We start from the raw sequence: 23,946 nt of genomic DNA on the forward strand, positions 1-23,946 counted from the left end.
TTTACTCACTATGTTGTTGTTTCTAAAGCTGCAAAGCATTGCAACTTTAAAGGAAACTATGGAAAAAAGCGGAGGAGTTTGAATTGCGCTTTGCCGGAAAAAAAAATTTCTTTAAGCTTTCAAGTCGAATATCTGACAAAATCATTGTACAACTCCAGTTCCCTTCTTAGTAAATGTCCAAAAAAGTTGTGCATTAAGTACCTCGCTCAGGGGGCTCTTTGTCTTTTCCTTCCATGAGCCTGGTTCTCTAACGGCTAGAGCACAACTAACAATTAAAAAACAAAACAAACATTTGTGATGGTATCAGGAAACTAGTTAGCATGCCTAAAAAGCCACAACGTGTGAGCACTTCACTATTCATTCATCAGACGCCCATCTCCTCCTCTCAGGAGCAAAACTATGAACAACAAAAAACAACAAAGTTAGCGGCAGACAAATGAATATGGATAAGATTTTGTCCTGAGTAGGGCACACAAACAGAGGAGTCACGCAACACCAGAGGAGTAACAGAACCAGAGGAGTAACAGAACAGACCGCAGTCAGCCTATTTCCCTACATCTGATCCTCAGCAGTCCGCCGAGCACACAGGCTGGTCCAGACTGCTTTACACAATGACTCGTGACAGATAATGAAAACATATTACTGCAATGTTCAACAGATACGCTGTAACTCAGCACTCTTTTTACAGGGCGTATTCTCTCTCTGTGTTTGTGCTACTGAATATTATAGCGATTTTTCTCCTTTTTAAATGCATCAGTCATCTCAAATTTCTTGAGCGTAAAAACCGGTCATTTCCCGAGGACAGGCAGCTTCATTTAGTCATTTTGTCTTCCTCACGGATTAATAAAGAATCACTTGTGAAAGTATAAAGGATTTAACAATTCCTGCAAGGCAAGCGAGGCTACAGTCTGTTTGATTTCAAAGAAGATATTCACTAAACTCACATTTTTAGCATTTTGGAGTACCACCACTCACTTGCTATGCACACACTGCACATTTCTTTTCTTTTCTTTGCTTTTTAGAGCATTTGAGGATGGAAGTTCAGAAGATTCACAAACCCAGGAGAAACAGATTAGTGAGTTCTTCCTTTTTTTCTCTCTCTCTTTTTTGGTAAGTTTATTAGCTAAATTCTGTCTACACTCGGCCTTCACTAACTCACTCAGTGTTGTGGGCCTGTGCAGCCATGTGGAAAACTAGGCAATTTCAGCTGCAGGAAAATGGCCCAAATGGGGGTGAGGAAACCTTAAATGCGCATCACACACACACACACAGGGAGGGAGGGAGGGAGGGAGAGAGAGAGAGAGAGAGAAAAAAACAGTCACTTTGTTTCGCTTTCCTTGCTAGGTCATTTTGTCGTTTTTTAGATTGGAAGACAGCAAAACAGAATCATGTAGCAATCCTAAAGAGAGAGAGGGAGAGAGAGATAGAGAGAGAGTGTGTGTGCGTGAGTCTGAGGGGAAACAGGGCTTGGGCTCATTCATCACTGGGGACCAATCGAACAGCAGTCATCATGGTAATCAATGAGCATGTCACTGATAAGGGGAGGAGAGTTACACACTTAGCCTTGCAGCCATGGGAATTCACTTTCTCTCTTACACACACACACACACTCACACACACACACACACACTCTCTCTCTCTGTCCAAGGTGCACACAGGTGCAAGATTGCCTTTGCTCCTGCTGCCTTAGTAGGATGAAGCCTTCACAGCAGCTACAGCACTTCTTTGTCTTCATGATTAGGCTGTTAACATACACACCGATCAGAGCTCCCCTCTCTTCCAGTTTCTTTGCCCTCACTTGATGTCGCATCAATTCACATTTCTCTGTTGCTGTATCACCGAAGTCACAAAGCATCTTCATCTCTTCTTCCTCACTCTCTCTCTCTCTCTCTCTCTCCTCTCGGTCTCTGTATTTATTTCCTCCTTCTACATCTATCCACTTACTTCGTTTTCTCTTCCTTGTTCCCTCCGACCCCGGCTCTTTCTCTTCCCCCTCCCCTCATTCATCGACTTTCTCTCCATCTCCCAGCACCCCCCAAACCCTCCCCGGCTCTCTTAAATCTCTCATCATTTTCCACGAGCCCTTGTGAGAGCGCACTGGCTAATTTCCTGCTATGTTAAAGCTGCCTGCCCACCACGGACCTCTCTTCAAAGCAACAATTTCTTTTTTCTTTATTGACAATAGAGGGGAAGTGCTCGCTGGCAGCACATCTTCACCACCCAGCATGGCAGGAACACTATTTTTTTTTAATGGAAACACTCACTCACAATTTTTTGTGTATACCATGTTTTTTTCTTTTTACCGGTCACGCAGTAAATGCAGGATATGGACAAATGCTTCCCAGAGCTTCTGTTGCGCACTGCTAGCTCGAAAAGTAGCACAGGATGGACACAAGCCCTAATTGATTCCAGGGGATGAAAACCTGTCTGACAGCGAAGGAAATCTGATTAGTAACAGTTCCAGTTATGACAAGACGACAGGGATACCGTACAAAAATGACTGAAAGGCATTTTATTCTGAGTGGATTCGTTTTTTCCCGTCCCTCTCGTATCAGCATATCCTTGCTGCCACAGCTTCTTTGTCGGTGACAGCCTATTATTGCTGTCTGTAACTCATTCTTGAGGATGAAAAGCTAACTATGACAAGATGACAGGGGGAGATTCCTGACAAAAAAAAACCTGCTCAGAGTTGTTTAAGTCTGCATTTTTTTCATTCAGCCTCTTCTCAAGTTCTCCACACTCTGCCTTCATGACAGATTGGAGACAACGGAGATCTAACATTAAACTTGAGGTGGAGCTGAAAACTTACACCACACGAGGGGAGACATACTGTCGTGGATTACTGATTACTGAACAGGCCCACCAGGGACCCAAACAGTCAGGGGTCTCTTGTTCAAAAGTCAATTAAAATAACTACAAAAAGACACAAAATGTCCAGAAAGCAAAGCAAAATTATCACATAGAGACACAAAATGATCACAAAGAAACGCAAATACTATAATAAGAAGTAAAATGTACAAAGACTGCAAAATCGCCACAGAAAGACGCAAAAGATCACAAAAGGATGCAAAAGGACAACAAAAAGACTCAAAACAACCATAAAGAGACTCAAAACAACTGCAAAGACACACAAAACAACTGCAGGCACAAGACAGAAAACAATTACATCTACAAAGATATGCAAAACTATAGAGCGACATAAAACAACTGCAAATGACTTGGCAATGTTTGTTTTGTGTCTCATTCAGTCTGCGCGTCTTGCTTCAGTGGAGAAAGGGTAGGGGGCCTTAACAAGTTTGTGCCCAAGGGCCCGCTGTCTCATAATCCATCCATGACAATAAAATCCAGTCTGAAGAATCTCTGAAGTCAAGTTCTGCTGAAGTCAGTTCCTCAAGTCTCAAGTTTTAAATCCAACTGTGTGGCCAAGCGTTGACAGCTCAGGTCATTTAAGTAAGACTAATGTTTTCTTTACTCCATTCAGGAGATTGATTAGCATCTCATGCTGAAAATGTTCAAATGTGCTTTGCAGAATTCATGAGATGAGAATTGATTTCTGTGGGGCAACTGGGTCGTTGCTTTAGTAAAAGTAATAGGATTCATCAAGGAACAATAATAGAGGGAAAAAAGAAGTACATTTAACTCACATTTATCAATTTATTTACAGAGGCCACTTAGAAATGTTCTTCATCTATTCTCTGCTGCTTCTATGGATTTAAGCACAAAACTTCTTCAACTTCAGTCCACTAATCTGCACCATACATTTTATATCCTCTGGTCCAGAGCAGGAGGATCCTGGACCTCTACTCACCTGTCCATCAGCAGCTGGACTGGTAAAAGGTCACACAGATATTGCCTTGGACTTCCTGGCCCATGTTGAAGTCATGTGTGTGGGCGCGTTTGCATCAAAGAGATTTAAAAACTGACATCATTATAGTGGCACTAGATTGGAGGTGGCCTAATTTTAAGTCTATCCCCGGAGATCAGATCAATTTGAAGAGCAAAAACGTTGATGTCTTGTTCTGTCAATACCAATTTAGAACACTCATCTCCAGAGATCTCACCTGCTGCGCAACGGACGCATACTGATGCTCACATTGGAGTTTACCGCCACTGATGTGACAAACAAGCAAAACGGTTTTTGGTTCAGCTTGAATGAGCAGCAGTATCGTGAACGACGACAAGACGCAACATCGGAAACTAAGTCCAGGTGCGCACAAGTCAACACTTCTGTCAAATTAACTGCAGTGATTATCTTCAAGTGGCACTTCAGCTCACCCTTGTGTACACGAGAGAACTCCGATTATGAAAATATAAACCATGTTTGATCAAGCTAGGCACATCCCGGGCAAGGTCAAGACCACAGAAGGGCAATTTAAATTAGGTGATCTAGCAGCCTTATATCAAAGGGGCAACAAAGCGTTTTAAATGACACAAGACAGCTTGCAGTGTATGAAACCTCATGTTGGATGCCGAATTGGCGATCACTCGCCTGGTGGGCACTTCACCTAAAGCAAACAACAACGTGACATGTAAATGATGATGATTTGTTTGGACAGACAACAAGATATGACGTCCTAATGTTACTCTGCTTGTGCATGTGTCATCTCAGCGCTACAGTGAGCTCACATTGGTCTCAAATATGACACAGCCTAAACCCGCTGGAGTGAATGTAAACAGTCCTGTACAAAAATAAGGTCCTTCATAGACCAGAGAGGCAGAATGTGTGTGCACAAGTGTGAGTAAGAGTTTAAACAAGAGAGGCCAAAGGAATGAGCAAGTGTGTGTGTGTGTGTGTGTGTGTGTGTGTGTGCGTGTGTGTTTAGACCGAGGTCCAGACTAGAGAATTGATCTCTCTGAGGCTCAGAAGCAGCTAGTCTGTGAATACCAATCAGAGGTAATTAATAGCGGCTAATGGACTCTGTTTCTCACTCTCTGTGCTCTTGTCTCTGTTTTGTCTCTATTTATTCCTTCCAGTGTTTCTCTCTCCTTTTAATTATGCAGCAATGATGTATACAGGAATGACTAATCATTCTTTGCTTTACTTCTTTATTAACTGTCATAAGCTATAGGCTTTCAAAAAGACATTTCTAACGTCCATATCTGAAGTAGGTTTACAGCAAGTAAATGATACGACGTGCACTGAAGACAAACAACAAACATCCAAGGTAAAATAATGAACAGAACCATCTCCTATCCATTTTATTATCAGATGATAGAGATTGAACATCATACCTGCTGCATCATTCAATGCCTGCACTCAATTTAAGCAAGTTTCCATACCTTTGTCACATCCTTCACTCCCACATAAGACCCACACAAAGCAGCAGAGAAATGCAGCTTTCTTTTTTTTTTTTTTTTTACAAATTTGGAGGGCACAAAAGGAACATCGTTTGACGAGTAGCTTTTTAAAAAAAAAAAATGTATTGACGCATTCACTTTTAAAATATACTGTGACAACATTAACAATTTATTTAAGAAAACAAATTATTTATCAAGCAAAGATGCCAAACATTTGCTCAGTGCAGCTTTTCAGATGTGAGGATTTGCTGAGTTTCTCTGCTTTATATCTTTGTAAATTGATCATCTTTGGATCTTCAACTGTTGGTCAAACAAAACAAGCAATTTGAAGATGTCAACTGACAGATGAATGATTTATAATCAGTACTTGCAGTCGTAATCTTATTCACCAGCTGTTAAAATTCCTGTGCTAATTAGCAAATGTTACCATGCTAACACTAACAACTAAGCCAAAGCTAACATATTCCTGTTGTCTGCTTCCGTTTTTCATGCTATGTTCTCTGTTTCTTATAATAAAGTTTTCAACACTTTGAACAGCACTTTCAGTCTCAAAAAACGATGCAACATTTCACCTTTGTGCAATAAGTGTACGGTTAGTCACGCCCTCCTCCCCCTCAGTGGCTCAAAGTTCAAACCCACACACCTGTCACTCTTTCTGTCCTCTAGCCTGAGGCTGCAGCATAAAGCCTCTTCTTCTTCTACGGGTATTTTTCTTAAAGATATATATATATATATATATGTACACAGAAAAGTCTTAACTCAGTTTGTTTGTTTCCTTTTTTGAGACATAAAACAAACAAAGCTGTGGGAGCTTAGCGCCAAAGATGCAGACGAAATCAACAATGAGAGATTAAAACCAGAGAAAATTAAAACCGTCTCAGAGAGATTAACACATAAATCACATCTAACAGAGACGTTACACAGAGCTTATGTTTCTATTTGTTACTAAGATCTTAGTGTTAAGATCTTACTAACAACTACTTAGCTGGAAGTTAGTGGCGAAACAGCCTTAGTACTGAAGACTAGTTGATTATATAGTAATGTTGATCAGCAACCTCCAACTAACAGAACCATTTTTCATGGTTACTTGAGGTCAGTGATGCACCAACACTTCATCTGTGTGTATTTCGTAGACTGATATAACACTAGAATTGTGTTACTGTCAGAGATTTGAAGAGAGTGAGGCAGAGTGAGACACGCCAAGTGAGGAGCAGAAGGAGAATAGATGACAAATGTCAGAGGGGAAGAGATGATGAGTCTGATTGGTCCAGCGCTTGAGCCGGGTGAGAGACAGCAGGGGACAAGAGGACAAAGAGTACAGATGACGTGTCCAAGGGAAAGCGCGCTGCTGTAAGGATGAGGGGTGGATGGAGTACATGCTGTACTTGCAAGCTCATTAAACAACGCTGTAATTGATGAGTGAAAAAAAAAAGTGGGCGATGGAGGGATGATGGGAGAATAGAAGAGAATGAGTCGTCAAGGGCAGATACAACTTGATGAAAGTGTCCTAATCACTGCTTTCCAGCCAGAGGAAGATCAATCACCAACGACAGGAAAGACGGATGTAAAGAAAAATCCTTGTGGTGATCCTTTTGTTTCCTAAGTTAGCTCCTCTGGGGCTTTTCGCATCATTACTGCTTGTTTCTCTCAATTAGTTATCTGCATTTTGCTAAACAGATACTTGAGGCTTTTGGTAACATTCACACATTGGTGCATGAACTTGCAGGAAAAACCTGTGTTGGCTGTTGGGACAATGTGGATTATTAAGGGACTGTGCTCATAACTGTCCAGTATGGTCTCTTGGGTATTTGCTTTTGACCAATAGTTTGATTTGAATGGTAAAATGTGTAACATACAGCAGTTTTTTTGAGTGACAACTTTAGCTTAGCATGAAACTATTTAAAGTTTGGATTTGGTCTGTTTGGTCAGTACTTCAGGGACGCACAAGTGAACACAGCGACAAAAGCATCGAGATAAGCCGTCACCTTTTCTAGTGGCTTTCAAGAGATGATCCAGAGCAGCTGAGATCAAAACACCAATTGGGTTTTGCTGATATGAAAGTTACACAGATTTCCAATCAATGACTCAGTGCAAAAGATGGCTTAAGTAATAAGGTAATGGCATTTCAAAGGTGTCTTGTTTCATTATTTAAATGTATTTCCAGTTGAAAAGAGATGCTAGGGTGAAACACAGTACAAATATGGAGTTGTTACATAATAATAACAAATCTTCCTCTTAACAATGAACAGTTGAATTCATCTTGCTCAAGCCGATACACCGAGGAGTTTTGCTGCTGCAGTTATACTTGGTCTGGTACGAACAGTAGCTTACGGTTGCTAATGTTTGCGAGAGTTGATTCAGATAGAAATTGCTTTGAAACTGACATTACTGAGTTGGTCTGCTGACTTGATGGCTCTTCCAAACTACGTTTTAGCATTCACTATTATCCTGTTATTTTTCACAATGTCTCTCCTGTTTACTGGTTTTAAAGGAATTCTGTGAAATACTTGGCCCATCGAAACACTACCTGTAAAGCGAGCAGGTTGTGCATAATTGATTATCCAGGCTACCCAAAATTTACATTCTCAATCAGTTTGTGATAGAGAGCCATGTCTCGAGGCTGTGCTGAAAATGACTTTGCTTGATCACAAATGCAAATTTGTCTAGCGTTCCTCAACCGCTGACGCAGGACTATAAATCAGGCCTGAACGTACCAGCCCCGTATCTGATAAACGTTGTGTACCACAGACCGTCCAAATATAGCCCGAGGGGCCACTGACCATTAAGTGATAGGCTAATCTCATAGCAAATCTGTCCATGCCCTCCTTTGTAACCTGATAAGGAACAATATAATTAACTTGCTACTCTCTACGCTTTTACACCACAAGGCACAATGGAGAGAGTTTTACCTCCTGGATTTTTTTTTGCTTTTTTTTTTTTGCTTTGAAGCAGACTTAATTGCTTGTATGTCGTGCAACCGATGCTGCAAAGGCAGATTCTGACAGGTAATCCTATACATTCTGTTTTGGATGGGCTGTAAGAGACGAAGCCTGTCATCTTGTCCAATGCATAATCTGTCTGAAAACACACCCAGCTAATAATGCTATATATAGCGCCCATCCTCACTAGCTCATTGTACCTCTGCAAACACTGTTGAGAAGCACATATTGCCCAGGCTTTTATCATCAAATTCACTACGTGGGAAGTACAGTTGTGCGTGTGAGTCTGCCCCCTGGTGTGGTGTGATTAGTGGATTCTCATGTGTGCGATAGAGTAGAGGATCAATCTGCAGGATTCCCTGGTTGTCTGTGTGTGTGTGTGTGTAAAGAGGCGCATCTGGGAAGCACGTGAGCAAGGTGAGTACAGTAAACTGGACAAAGACCTGCAATCAACACGGCTCTGCCCTGTCTCTGTCTTTACGCCCTGTATATATGTTCACCGTGATTAGGGAAGCAAACTGTATGATGAGCAACTTCACAAAACACTAAAACACACGAAACTCATGTGGGATCAGTGTGACTGGTGTTTGAAGCTGGGTTAAAAAAAAAAAATTCTAAAAGAGGATTTTTTCCATCTTTCTTTGTCACATCCCCAGCTAAAAGAGAAGAGAGCCATTTCTGAGAGCAGTTTGTTGGATGTGGTGGAGTGGTAGAGCTAATTTATGGGTCAATATAAACTTCCATCAGCCCAGACTGAAGCTGGAAGCTGTGCTGGCCTGCGGCAGAGATGAAGAATAGAGCAGAACCTCTAAATCGTAGACACAGAACATATAGGACAGGGAAGGAAAAGCTCATGTAGTGCGTCACTGTAGAACGGTATACAGAGGCTACAAATATACAAACACCCACATAAGTATATATGCTACTATATATTTTTCCTGAAAAAAGACAATTGAAAGGCCTTGATCAAATTCTACCAAAACCTCACTATAAAGGCAGTAATAAAACCATCTATAAAGAGCACTGCATTAACTGAATCACTGGCAACAGTAATTACAACAGTAGAATCACTCCAGGCTGGCACTGGGTGAAGAGACAATGTAACAGGGCAATAAATAGTTAAAGTAATTGGTGTCGGCCAAAGCATAATTCATGTTTCTAACAAGATGCAGTACATTTTTTAGATCTGATCCACAGAGTACCGCAGGAGAAAGGCACTGATGATGGAGTGGAGAGTCAGGGTGCTGGTGCTATGGATCAACTAGTTTCCCTGTTAACCGCTTATATTCACCTGACTGCATCGGTGGGTGCCTGTGATCAGCAGATGCTGAGAACAGGGAGAGAGAGGGGGAGAGAGGACATTTTTTTTGCTGTTCTCGTAAATGTCGTATTGTTGTCTGTTTCATTAAAATTTCAAAACACACCCATCTGCTCACTTTGGAGCCAAGTGAGACGACGAGTATACAGTCAAATTGTGGATGTTTTAAGCTCAATCTTATGTCTGTACCACACACATTTCAGTTAAGCGATCCAGTTCCAAGGCCTCAGTATTGTGCATGCTGTCTCATTGACGTGGCTTAATGAATCACCCAAATGGAACTGAACCGTTATTAATGTTATTACTTACACCTGTGCCTCCCTGCCATGACAAGTTAAAATGTCTGCTCTACAAAAATGTCTATTACAGCCCCTATTTTATGGAAATTAAAACACATTTTCAGACCAAATCAGCTCCTACTATTATACAGGGATGAGATTCTTAGAGTGGGCTGCTGATTAAAATTTATTTCTATTTTCAAAAAAAATCATGGTTCAGTGGGTCACTGTACAAGGTACAACCTCAGCCTCACTTTGAGCCCTGTCTCAAACTGAGTGTAATGTGTGCTGCAGACTGAAACTGATTTAAGTGGGTTCTCACAGGTATAGACACAAAAGTGCTAAATTGGATATGGATGTGCATTATATGCCTAGTTGCTGGTTTAAATTGTAGATAATTGTAGATTTTTCCACACATTAGTCCCGTCTGTATAGCTGTATGTGACTGGTCTTAAACTGGAATAATTAAACTCTCCCAGCGCAGGGCCACACAAAACTGAGGCAACTGTACTCTGTGTTTAAACGGATATTTATGTATATTTTAGAAAAGTCGTACCACCACAAGTATGCCAAATTAGCAGTTCCTATTTGCAGTGTCACCATGGATGTACAGGCAACTATCATTGGATTACTTTGATACTGAAGAAAACTTAAACACAACTTAAATGTTTAATGTAAGCTGTTTGCTGCTCCGTGTGCTCTTAGATTCACTGTGTTTGCCAGGTGTTTTATCTTGATTTTGGCATAGCACATTTTCCAAAAGGCACGACTCTTGTCGATCTCCTTAGTGCCATTTTCATTGTGGAAGCTAAAATGCGCCCACACTTTCCGCATCATAATCAACAGACAGCTGTGGACTTTTCTCCGCTTGTGCAGACACGAACGTGATGCCATTCATACTACAAATAAGGATCCACATCGGTCTGTCGTTTCACGCATGTGCATTTCCCGATCCACACTCCATTTCAGTTGGTGGCAGTATTGAACCACAACAGTGTTTGCCAACTGCTATAAAAATCAATAAGTAGAAGATGAGCACAAAAGGTAGGTATAAGGAAAATATAATGTGCAATGTGCAATTTTGGTCGTCTTTGCATTGTTTCAAAGAAGAATCGTGTCAATGTGGGTAATGCCAGATCTCCTCGCACAACCTCTCTTCAAAACAAGAATCCATTTTGTTATCTGGAGCGTGCACAGTTGGCGCACGCGCAGTCTTAAATTTTGGCTTGAATTTGCGGACGTGGGCAAATGATGACATTTATGTCATTCGAACCAAAGCATAAACTCGCAGACGCGCGGACACAGAGAGTATGACTTGGCCTGAACTGTTTTGGATTGAGCCGTTACCAGTTAGCCAAAGTTACCAAAGTTACAAGTCAGCTAGGTTTGTTAATGCTAACGTTAGCGGGGGAACCTTACGTTACCTCCTGTCTCAGTTTACACTGTCACATTCAAAGAGTGGAGTCAAATATCTGGAGAAGGATTACAACACTGTCACCTAACGCCTCTAGCTTCAATTCACAAAGAAAGATGACAACATTGCCAGTTGTAATGTGTAAAATAGTCATTTCAAGTAAGGGGGGAAATACCAGCAATCTACTGAAAAACGTTTCATTGCAACATGGGAATGCTGAGTATTTGACAGTTTTCACACAAATACCACTGCCACTGAAAACCTACATGAAAACAAATGCTGTACAAATATTCTCTGACGCTAACTAGCTGGCTAACCAACCATCCATTAGATGATGACAGACTATTGCTATAGCTAGGGCTCAGGCTACAGCCCTGTGTTCAGACTCAGAGAAGACAAAACAGCTGTGTTGACTCTGAAAAACCTGTGTAGGCCTACTTTCTCTCCACACAGAAAACAGATCACTAATGGTTAAGGGAATGGACATAGAATCGGAAGGATAGGCAGAATCAATAATGGCATCAGCAACAGTAAAATCTTTTCAATTCCTTGATAGCTGTGTGTCACAGCCTCTGCTGCTGCTGCAACTCCTGACTAAACGAGTCGAATCCGTGGGCAAAACTAAAATTCCCATAGTTCATGCTGTCTCAATCTCTCCCTCCGCGACCCCACCCCCCCTTATGACCTTTGCTTCTGTGCCGTGTCAACATCAAACAACAAAGCTGCACTGAGTATACTTCAAAGTGTAAGCAGCACTGTATTTGAGGCTGCCTCAGTCAGTTTGTTGTTTACACTATTAGGTGCCTTGAGTCATTAGATACTATATGAACATCCACATTTGACTAAATGTACAACGTTTGATTTTCTATCACATTTTATTTCTATCTAGCAATTACATTTCTCCTGTGCTAAATCCTTTGGTTTTACTGCTCATAAATCGCACGTCTATGACAACTCCATTGTGAAAGAAAACTCGTATCATGGCTGATACTGAGACGGGGTGAAGAGGCTAACTGCAACACATGCGGAAATGTTCAATAATCCTGACACCGAGCAACCTCATTTAAGTTCTAGCTGGCAAGGGCAATAATTTTTCACAGGGTGGCTGCGGTGAAATTCACCCTCATGTTTTGACACCGCGCAGCTTCTCGCCGTGGTATCTCGAGGTTTATCTCATTTACTACAGAGGCCAAACAGGGGGAATTGATGATGTAACCCAGTGTAAACACAGAAGTGGGGCTGCGAAAATTTAGAGCCAGCGTCATTTCCCAGAGAGAGAAAGCAGGAGACGGTGAACACAGAAAGAGACGTTTTTGAATTTAAAATTCTCTTTGCTCACCCACTACTGAAAACAAAAACAAGACCAATTTGGTTCAATAAGAACCACGTCTTTAAACCTTTCCCATCTAACCAGAGGACTCACAACTGATCAGCCAGCTCATACACATGCAATATAGCACATAGAAGTTCATCAACAGTGTGAAGATGAGAAGTGCTGATTTGCAAAGGAGAAAGATGTAAAACATAAAACAAAAATCCGACAGGAAAACCTGGAAAAAAAAAAAAGTTTCTCTCTGTCTGTGCGTTCAGCTGTCTAATTAAGGAGAAGCTGTAAAAGAAAAGAAAATAGTAGGGATAATTTATTTAAAAGACATATATTTTTAATTAGCTCCTCATTTAAAAGCTGTAACTGTGTCCTGGTGGTTCCTCTGCCACTGAATAGGTGTAATTAGTCCTGCTGCATTTAAGAGCTGGTAACAGTTGCAGAATCAGTAAATTAGTCTTTAGTTTCACTGCAAACTTTTAGTGTCCCGGATCAGCTACTACAGCTCTTCTATGAGTTTAAGGATTTTTTTTTTTTTCCCGCTTGTATGCTTCTTCTTTTCTGATGTTATGTTGTGGGGAAATCACTGAAAATATGGAGTGTTTTGGTGTGAAAAGGGTGAAATCAATGAGATTTGAAAACACATGGATTTTTCTACTAGTACCAGTACTGGCCTTCAAAATCCCACATCAGCTAAACCCAAGTGGGACAACGATGATCAAGGCTTTCCCCCGACTCTCATGAGGCCACGGTCGTACCTAATGGATGAGGTAAGAGGGTTCTTGAAGTCTCAAACTGCATTTAATTATGTTTTCAATTTGTCATTTGGCAGTATTGTACAGAACACACCACTGAGTAAAGGTCTGCGGTGTCATTGCTTTGGTTATTGCTGTATTTGTCGGCAGGACAAGACAGGACAGGATAAAATAAAAAAGAAAGCAGGGAAGGAAAATGAAGGCGAGAAAACCAAAACCAACATAGAGAGCTAGTTTATTGAGTAGCTGATCAATGAGCGCAACATAAGCCAGAAGAGAGAGAGAGAGAGAGAGGAGAAAAGGCAGCAAAGGCACAAACACTTCTGACCGCTGATTGTAGCCTTGGACAGAGGCAGAGAGCAGAATGAGGAAAATGTGATGTAGTGACCAAAGTGTGTACAGCCTTGGACGGGAGGACTGAATAACAAGCGTGGTGAGCACATGAGCAGCACAGCCTTGCAATATAAGAGGGTGATAGACGGAGAGGGAAAACATAGAAGATACTGCCTGCAGCCTTTGACGAAAATGAGGAAATGAATGTGGGTTTGAAAGTTTTGGGTGATCATTAAGGCAGCGGGGGAAATGTGCAGCCTTACAGGAAAAGACGGGGGGGGGCAAACAAAAAAATGAGGACAGGAAAGAAATAAACAAACCAATCAGCAACAACATACAGGTTATATATATAAAACAGAAAGAAACACAGACATCATGAAATGTGTGTGCAGCCTTCAACAGACACATACACAGGCAGGACACTGACCTGTGAGCACGGCCTTTGCGGAGGGTTCAGCCAGGTCCAGGGCAGACTTGCCGTCGGTGTTGCGGATGTTGGGGTCAGCTCCATGCTGCAGTAACACTGTACAACAACAGGGCAGACACAAACAGTAGCTGAGCTCCTGGACTGACATACAAACTCCCCGACACACACCTCCTCCCAGTCCACCTCCTCCTGCTCCTCCTCCTGCTGCTGCTGCTGCTACTGAACCACATCCTGCTCCGTAAACTGCTCTTCCTGGACCTTTTTCTCTCACTTGCTCCTCTGCTATCCCCCCTGTTCCTCCTCCTCTGGCTCTGTCTCCTGGCTCTCCTGGCAGCCCTTCTGCAAGTCCTGCTTCACATTTCTCTCCTCCTCCTCCTCCTCCAGCTGCTCCTCCTCTGTTGCTAGCGCTGCTCCCTCGGCTGCCCCTGGCTGCCCCTGCCCTGCGAGCCATGCTGCTGATGTAAACAGACATGTCACAACAAGAGCAGCAGAAAGCTGCGCTAGACCACAGCGCCAGAGAAACAGAGGACCTTACAAAAGGGCTACGTGACCAGCTACAAAACACATCACACTTCCATGGATGAGGGACAGAAGGGTCTGGCTAAGCTGAGAAGATAAATAAAAACAAGGAGCTACAGCTAATCCAGGAAGCAGAAGCAGCAGCAGCGACGAGGCGGGAAGGCGGTGCGAGTGGAGAGACTCTCGCCTCTCCGACTGACTGAGCGATGCAGCGGAGAGCAAGATGAGTGAGGAGAGGAGGGATGGGAAGAGCGGGATGGTGGTGGTGGTGGTGGGGGGGGAGTCAGAGAGGATGGGAGAGGTAGAGGACGAAAAGAGGGGAGGGAGAGCAAAAACAAGAGTGTTTGTGTGAAAGAGACACAGAGAGAGCAGGGAGCAGTAAAAACAGGAGAGGAGAGGAGAGGAGAGGAGAGGAGAGGAGAGGAGAGGAGAGGGGATAAAGAAAGGAAAGGAAAAAAAGAGGCAAAAAAGGAAGAAGAGAGGAGAGGAGAAAAATGAAAGGAAATGAAAGGACATGACAGGAAAGGAAGAAGAGAAGAGGTAAGGAAGGAAGGAAGAGAGAGAAAAAGGAAGAGAAGGGAGGAGAAAAGGAAGAGAAGGAAAGGAAAGGAGATTAGTTGAGAGAAGAGAAGAGAGGAGAAGAGAAGAGTCATGCGACTACCAAACAGGTATGAGCTGAATTACAAACTCTGCCTGTGCTCAGTTCTGGTCTGTAAATGAGTCTTTTGAGGGCACTAATGTCACTCGTTTCCCTGCCTTCCTCTCTACCTCACTTCCCACTATTGTGATCGCTGTGCAGTTCCCGGTGCACATGCCCTTTGACTTGTGTACACTTCAAACTACCCTGCTGAAACCCAGCAGAGAAGAGGAGAAGACAGCCGGGGCATGTGTGCAATGCTGTGTGTACGTATGCGCACGTGTGTGTGTGTCTCTGCCAGCACTGACGCAGACCTTAGTCACCCACTCACGCCTCAACAAAAATATGATTTAGCTCTGCACCAATCCCCCACATACACAAGCGATCTCACTCTCACACACACACAAACACACACACACACTGATAGTGATACCAAACAGCAAGAGAATAAAGACATCCCCATACTGAGGCAGAGAGAAAAATGACAGTCTGATGCATAACCACACAGCACCACAAACTCGTGTATGTACAGGTTAAAATACTTCACAAATCTTGCGATGTAGTTTCTGATTCATGTGCAATCGTCAACTTCTAATTTTGTGATTTCAGTTTTGCCTCTTAATGGGCACAGCTTGTCTGTAATACCTGCAAAAGCCTTCTCTGAAAAACCCAAATCCCTTTTTTTTGGACAGGATTAGTTTTCAGGACAATGTCAGATTTGCAATGGTTATCTTCTGACTATCTGTGATGTCTGTGACCAATCAGTAAATAACCTGTAAAAAAACTGTTTTGTTTTTTTTAAGTGCGTTAGATGAATTGGGGAAAAATAAAAATGATCGATCACATCACAGGTGCAAAGTGCAGCAGACAACAGCAGTCAAACAGCAGGCAGGTGCCGTGCTGGCAGTCTTAACCTTTCCTGCAGCTGCTTCACAGGTGGTCTAAATTTACATTTTCATGTTTGTTTTTTTTTGGGTGGCCTTTTTGCACAAGTTAACATTTTGCCAAACAGCTTTAGGCACTCAGCTACTCCTATACCTTACATAATAAAGATAAGCAACTGCTTTTCCTGTGCTGTCACTGTAAGTCGAAAACTGAGCAGACCTGCAAAGCATTTGCCTTTGCTCACTTTGCAACAACATTGTCCGAATTCTTGTGGCAACAAATATACAATATGAAACACCGAAAACTGATTAGGTAAAAATGGTGTTCATATGCCGTGTGGTGCTCAAACTATTCTGTCTGTTCATCATTTATTCATAAGTCGTATATACAAAAAAACATTTCCTGCTGCCAGCTTCTCAAATCTAAAACCCTGTTTTGCTTTATATCATAATTCTGAATATCTTTTGATGTGGAAAAAAAAAGCAATTTAGAAGATTTTTTTGGGGGTTTAGGGAAATGGTGATGGCAATTTTTTATTTTTCCTCTGACATTTTATAGAGCAGACGATTAATCAAAAAACAAATGATACGGACAACGGACCCCTAATAACATACATCAAAACAAACCCCAACTCCATCTCATCAACCTTCCTTATGTCTGGAGAAATTCAGAAGAAAAGGGTCAGGAAAGGGTGCAGTTTTATAGTAGGTTATGTCATATTGATAACCAGTACAATTACACAGAGGAGAACTGAGGACACTGTTAAACTGTGTGCTGAACTGTAATTTATGGAGGCGGTTTTTCGAACTCGGAGCCAATCGTATGGCTGCCTTAGGATTTTCAAGATCTTCTTATCCCAAGTTTGTTGATGAGATTTTCTCCAGACCTTAAGCTTGAAGGAGATGCAGGTCTGGTAATGAGATTCATTTTTTACTCAAGTTGTCTGAACACCCGGGAAGAGGGCAGAGCTGCAGCTACAGTCGAATCAGAGTTGATTTGACTCTCATTCAGCTGCCAAATCTAATCCAACCTGGCAGGATGACAGCCTACCACAACTCTGTCCAAAACACAGGCCACTGGTGGTCGTCTGAATTCTGTTTACACACTTTGCTTTGCTTACAACTGTGCAGTTAGGACTGCAAACCATAAAAATGCAACAAAGTCAGTTTTTCTTCTCTGGTTCACACCAAACAGAACAAAAGTAATCGGTGATGAAACCTTTAACGTTGTCCGAGTGGTTTTACATTACCTAAAATGTTCAGGCGCTGGATTTGTCAGGCAACTGTTTAAAAACTTTATGGACTACATCTGCTATCTAGCTGAGTTCTGATTTTCTGCTCTCAAAGCCAATCATTATGTCGATTATGTTCCCTGGTTAAATCTAAATGAACCGTGCCTTTGATTCATGAAGGCCTTGTTCAAAATTGATATTTTTAAGATGAAAAAGTAAGGCAGACTTCAAGCTTTGTTAGTTTTCTAAGGTAATACAGAGAAACGTCCCCTTGTTGCTGCGGTCAAGGATGCTCACATCCAGGACTTGAAGTTGAAATGTGTATTGAAGGTTCTCTTTGTGCCAGAGGGCTGCAAACGAAGTATGTGTGACTCGAGGATGGGAGCAGTGAAGGCGTCGGCTTTTCAAATTATCCCACCTGAAAACAATCACCTTCTGAACCAGTGGAAAATAGCATATTTATCATCTTGCTGCTTCACAAAATGTTTTCAAACTGTATTTTCTGGAAGTGGAAGTGACACAACAGCACTCAGTCATGCTCTCTACTGAGCCAATCAGAGCAGCCTGTGACAACAGATCGAGTCGCCCTGTGTCCTTCACCGTAACATTGTTGTAGGGCACACCTAAATTAAGTGTGGAAAATTAGTGGAGTGTTTGGATGAAAGCTGGAAGCTGACATATCCTTTGCATGACCATGCTCCTTCCAAATCCCGCTCTTTGTAAGTCCAAGACAATAGGATTCATGCAGGAACATTTTCACAGTCTTATCCTTAATCACACCTTTGTCTGGGAGGTTTGCTCGCAGGAGTTTTCAAAGTCAGATTCCTCAAAGTCTTAACTGCCCAAACTTGTCATAAATTGCTCCTTTCTTCCTGATGAAGGACTTGAAATAAGTTGCTGTGCCAATATGCCAATCATAAATTTAAAAAGAAAGAAAAAACTTGTCAAATCTCTCGATAATTATAACGATATGGTGAACTTTATATTAATTTTATATTATGTTTATTTTTGTTTATTTAATCTCCAAATTCAATCAAATTAAGGCAATAAAAAACTCAAGTCAAACAAGTGGTTTTTTTTAATCCACTGTGGAGAAAGACAGACTATCTGCACACGACAGTTCTGAGCCACTTGTGAATCTCATTCGTCTCTGAGAGAAAATTATTAGTATGAGAGAACTGGTGAAAGCCACAAATGCTCTTCAATCATTTTTATGTGCAATTTAAGCGGTTCTTGCATGAGATCCATCGAGAGGTTAAAACAAGCTGGTATGGAGCTAAAAACAAACCAACTGGGAGATTTAGTTCTGCACACAGCAGTCAGCCTGTTAAATCCGGCATCATGAATGAATTTATGAACCTCGAAGTGTCGCGGAAACTGGTCGTAACGCAGCGTGTCATCATATATTCTGAATTAAATCCTCTATTTGTATTCTGTGTTCTTTGTGTCCTGCTGTGTCGAAAAGCAAAGTTAAGCGTCTGATAGGTCTACATTTTCTGTCTCATTTCTAAAGTGTTCTTCTCAACTGCTTCTGATGTTAAGTGCTGCTCAGATTGAAAATCAACAGCAAGCCTGAATGAATGAATGACTGAATGAATGAAGGGCAAAATCAATTTATGCACATCACGCAACCGCAACAGCAAAGACAAGTTCTGTTACCTCTGTTTCAGCGCCATTCATAATAACTGATAAATCAATAAATTCTCCGAGCCTTGACAACAGGGTGAAGTTTGTGATCATCGGAGCGCCACAAAGCCCCCTGCTGCCCTTCAGTCATTCAGGGCCCAGACATTCTGCGGCAGGTAATGTAGGACTAAAATGATGCAACTTTTCATCCTTGTTGCTCTCAGCACTCAAAGGAAGGTGACGCCGGCTATCATTGCGGTCTTTTGTCATTACTACTCATACAGAGCAACGCTTTTCCATTAAGATCATAAAGATTATCCTACAACTGACTGCTCAGACGCTTTTCATGCTGAGGTGCATCTTTTCTGCATCTTGACTTTCCCCAGGGATCAGTGGCACAGCCTCTCTCTATTCTTCAATTCACCTTTAAAGATTAACTGCTGCTGCTGATGTTCTGTCTGAACTGAGCCCGTGTTGTTGTTTCACTTTTTTAAATTAGGGGAGCTCATACATTGTGGGATGTAGAAATCAATGCTCTTTTGTCCCCCTGTGTGGGTTAAAGAACAAGCAGTAACACAGTAATTGCAATTTACAGGTTATTTGCTGCTTTATGCTTAATGGAAAATAATAGCGCAGAGTCTGTGGGTGTTTTATTATAGTTTCTAAAATTACTGTGTGATTACAGAGAACTCCAGCTTGCGGCTTTGGAGGGGTTGGGGGAGGAGGCGTTTAGAACAAAGTTTCTCAAAAACACAAACTTGACTTTATTATCTAATTTAAAATCTAAAAACTTGCCAAAGCCTCATAATCACAAATGATAAAACATAATTAGCAACGTCAAAGTGGAACCAGTGACTTTTACTGCACCCAAAACACCCTTCCCTGTCAAACCAATTCAGTCTTACTGTGGCTGACAAAATAGCGAGACCTCCAAATGCCACTGACCGATGTGTTGTAAACATACTGACTGCACACAATGATGGTTCGTACATGCAACACAAACATGTTTACTTGCAGCGCGTGCTTTTGTGAACTTACCTATACAGACGTCTATCTTGCCCTTGATGGCAGCTTCGTGTAGCGGTGTGTAGTTCCAGTTGTCTCGAGCATTGGGGTCGGCCCCCTGACACAGCAACAAGGACACCACCTGACAACAACAGTCACAGAACATCAGCATTAACTCTTTATTTAGCAAAAAACATCAAACCTCAGATACCTCTTTTCCACTTGGTGTGTGTGTGTTTCTTTTTCCCCATACTCAAGCAACAAACAGTTATACTGATCCATGTTGTGAAGGCTCTCGGTTAAACTAACAGTAGAAGACGTTCAGCTAACACTAGTTTTAATTTTTTAGATTATTTTTTAGGTGGCAATGCCAATATTTTAGTACAGAGTTGATGCCAAAGTGATATTTTTTATTATTATTTTAAACTGAGAAATATAACCTCAGTTATATAACCAATTCTTAAGTTAACAAAATATTCTTGTCAATGCTTTATTGTTTAGTGTTGCCTCAACAAAACATTTTGGCCACATTTAGTGGAACACACACCATAAGCCGGGTTCCTCATTATAAGAATAGCATATCTGATAAAAGAGTAAATATGCAAGACTAAGAGTCTCAACAAGCATTCAGTACAAACTCTTTATTTTACTCATTATTATTCAACACTCCAGAAACATTGCAGCAGGCACTCAAGAGGTATTGTCAACAATACCCGATACCGCAACAATGTGCCTGACAATCTCACACCATCTTACCCTCACTCATGAAAACCACTATTTTTACCCAGTTAATCCTTTTACTTCAGGCAGCAGCTCCTTCCCAACTTGAAGGGTTCAATTGTTCATTTTGCAGCAGAGACTTTCCGCAGCGCGAGACCTAACTTTACACTGCCACCCACCACACTTTTGGTTCAAGTGTTCAAATTGCACTTAAACACACACACACACAACAAAAAAAAAACATGAAACCAAGGCGAACGACCACTTTCAGAGGTTCAGCTGTGTAGTCGTTGAATGGCTGGTTTCAGTTTGGACAGTGGTTTTACTCTCATCACAATGCTAATCATCACTGTGATTATACAGCTGCATTAGCACAGCACTTTTCTGACAATGTTGCAAAGTGCTCTCCAACAAAGCTTTAAAAGCCTCTAAAAACATCTGAAACTGTAAACACTAGATTGATCACTGCGGTTAATGGTCAGGGGGACGAAAAAGCTTTAGCACATCTGTCACAGATAATCCAAAGCGTCATCAGACACGGGGACGACCAGAATATTAAAGCACCGGCGAAAATGAATGTTCAGGTTTTTTCCTCAATGTGATCTCTGAGGCTGACTGTGCACATTATAGTCTACAGACAACCCACAGCAGATTTGCATGTTTAGATAGTATAATCTCTTCTAAACAGTGACAAAATAATCCCACCCTGAACATACAAACGACAGAATCAACAAACAATAGCACTCAAAAGTTCCTGCGTCAAGTCTCACCTCAGAGTGACCGAACGAGCAGGCGTTGTGGAGAGGGATCAGACCCCCGTCGTCCCGGGCGTGCACATTAGCGCCTGTCTGAAGCAAGTGGTCCACCACGTCTTTCCGGCCAAAACCTGAGACAAGAACAGGGCAGAGGAATGTTGATAAAATCAGCACATCCATTAAGAAGACGGAGAGCTAAAATAACCTTCAAAATAAGCAAGTTATTATTACTGTCTATTATTATGGATTTTTATGCAGTTCATTTTATCTTGTTCCACTTCAGCTGTACTTTTATCTTTGCAACTTAATTCCTATTTCATGTTAAGAATCAATACTTTATTCTAATTTCTGTTTCGGGCTTTTTTCTATTTACAGTTTTGGTTTATTTGTATTGTGAAGTACTTGTAGCAGCTGTTTGTGAAAGTGCTGTACATGTGAAGCTTGTTGTGTCTTCACCACAAATGTGTCGCGGGACTCGTGAGAATCTGCTCTTGTTCAAGCTGCTGAGGATTAGGAAAATCTGAGATGTAAAACAGCTGTGCATGTTTTCCTTTTTTATCTTTCTTCATCTGCACTGATGAAAAAATTTAAAAAAACAGGAAAGTCTGAAATAGAAGGTGAGGTGGAAACAAGCACTTTTAATAATTACTTTAATCATTTCCTTCTTTGATTCGAGTCTTCTCTACATTTTGCTTGCGTTTGAGTTGTTTTGGTTGTTGTGTTGCAGGCATGTCTGCAAGCTTTCAAAAAAATTTAAAATAATTCACCTGCCCCAGACTCAATACATGCCATGCGTCAAAAAAAAAAAAGTCTCACTGAATATAAGCATATTACAGATTATTGTCTGGTTTTCAACACTATCTGAATATTACTTGTGAATTTTGAAAAGTCAGTTAGCTCAGATGCTGATGGGCCCCTTGCAGCACCTTATTTTAAAAAAAATACCTGTAATATGTTGTTAAATACAAAACAGTTAGAGGAAATGTTAGTGATATTATATTGGGACGTGTCATTGCTGTGTTGCTTCTTTCTGGCCTTGGGTCCATCGAGTCAATATGGTGAAGACAAACTCAAACTGAAATGTCAGCCCCTGCTTCATTTAACGTTGTTTTAAATATGGTTCCATTTAATATTGCACAATTTTTAAGATCATTTCCAAGTGTTCAACAAAATGCAAGTCATCTTTCCATTTACTAGTGTTAATCATTATCCATAGGGAGCAAAGGGAAAGAGATATCAGAAATGGCTTTTGACAGCTGATAAATAAACAGATATTGGATTGAAATCAACCATAATCATTATGATATTATGTTTTTCTTAGGAGAAGTGAATCCAAAAGGGTAATTGTAATTATACATCAAATTATTTGGAAAATTAACTGTTGGTTTCTTCTTCTCTTTTCTGCTGATTTTGTCTGATAGTGTCATCCTGAAAAGTTGCTGTGGTACGACATAGAGCTGATGGCTCTGCTTATGGCCAGTGTTTAAGAGCTTGTCTGGTCACTCCCACCCCCTGAATGCAGCTCCCCAGCTGAAAAAACAGTCTGAAACGGAGACTTCGGTTTGTTTAAAATGTGATTTTCGCTATGATTACCTGCAGCGAAATGTAGGGGAGTCGACTTGCGTCCTGCCATGTCTTTGGCATTCACATTCACCGCATCCACGAGTTTCTTTACCCTCGAAACATCCCCGTTTCGACAGGCTTCAAACAGCTCCCTGAAAGCCCCATTTGCACCACCACCTCCGCCGCTGCTACCGCTGCTACTGCCGCTACTGCCCGGGTTGCCGCTACCCGAGTCGGGCGTAGAGCCAGGGCTGGTCCCGCTACCCTCTGTAGTGGTCGGGGAGCTAGCGCTGCTGCTAGTACTGCTGCTGCTGCTACTGCTGGTGGTGAGGGCCAGAGCTGGAGAAGTGGTGGTGGGAGAGGCCGGGGTTGCCTCGCCGTCAGCCGCGTTCTCCATCGCGGCTCGGTGGGGAAGCGGGGTGGCATCGTCGGTGGGTGCCGGCGGAGAGCCAGGAGGGGTGACGGGGATAGAGGAGCCGCGGGGCGGGGAGGACAGGAGGGAGCTTGGTTGTTGTTGCTGCTGAGAGGAGCGACGAGGCGTCGCCATTTTCACAACACAACAGTCCCTACTAGCAACAAAAACACTGCTGACAATTTCCTGCCGAGGAAAACCAAACTTCCGCTTGGGTTTACATGGATTACTGCTGGACTGTATCTCCGGAAAAGGAGACAAAGCTTGTACTGAGATATCAGGCAACATTCATACGGATTCTTTATGCAGGAAATATATAAAACATTTGGTTTCGCCCACTTTTACACAAATGTACAATATAGCCAATTTGAAGCTTGTTTATGTTTATATTACAAAACATGGTTTTTTATATATTGATATTGAAGGAAAGTTATTTTGGGGGTTAAGGATTCTTTGTAAGTTTATTTTAATTTAATAGGAGAACTTAAAGAAAATATTAACCAGAGT

At 41.7% G+C, this 23,946-nt stretch overlaps 1 protein-coding gene across 2 annotated transcripts in view; it reads right to left on the minus strand.

The window, feature by feature from the left end:
- Positions 1-23,946, minus strand: part of tnksa (tankyrase, TRF1-interacting ankyrin-related ADP-ribose polymerase a) — an 82,469-nt gene extending 58,523 nt beyond the window's left edge. For both annotated transcript variants that reach the window (XR_008830262.1, XM_056403004.1), the window contains exons 1-4: positions 23,058-23,946; positions 21,480-21,595; positions 20,023-20,131; positions 14,087-14,182 (exon numbers count right to left, since the gene is read on the minus strand). Coding sequence is in view for 1 of the 2 variants with exons in the window: in XM_056403004.1 (XP_056258979.1) it covers positions 14,087-14,182; positions 20,023-20,131; positions 21,480-21,595; positions 23,058-23,727 (991 nt within the window). In the remaining variant the exon portion in view is untranslated. The remainder of the gene's footprint in view (positions 1-14,086; positions 14,183-20,022; positions 20,132-21,479; positions 21,596-23,057) is intronic.

The sequence above is a fragment of the Seriola aureovittata genome, chromosome 18 (assembly GCF_021018895.1).
Source record: "Seriola aureovittata isolate HTS-2021-v1 ecotype China chromosome 18, ASM2101889v1, whole genome shotgun sequence".
Taxonomy (NCBI): domain Eukaryota; kingdom Metazoa; phylum Chordata; class Actinopteri; order Carangiformes; family Carangidae; genus Seriola; species Seriola aureovittata.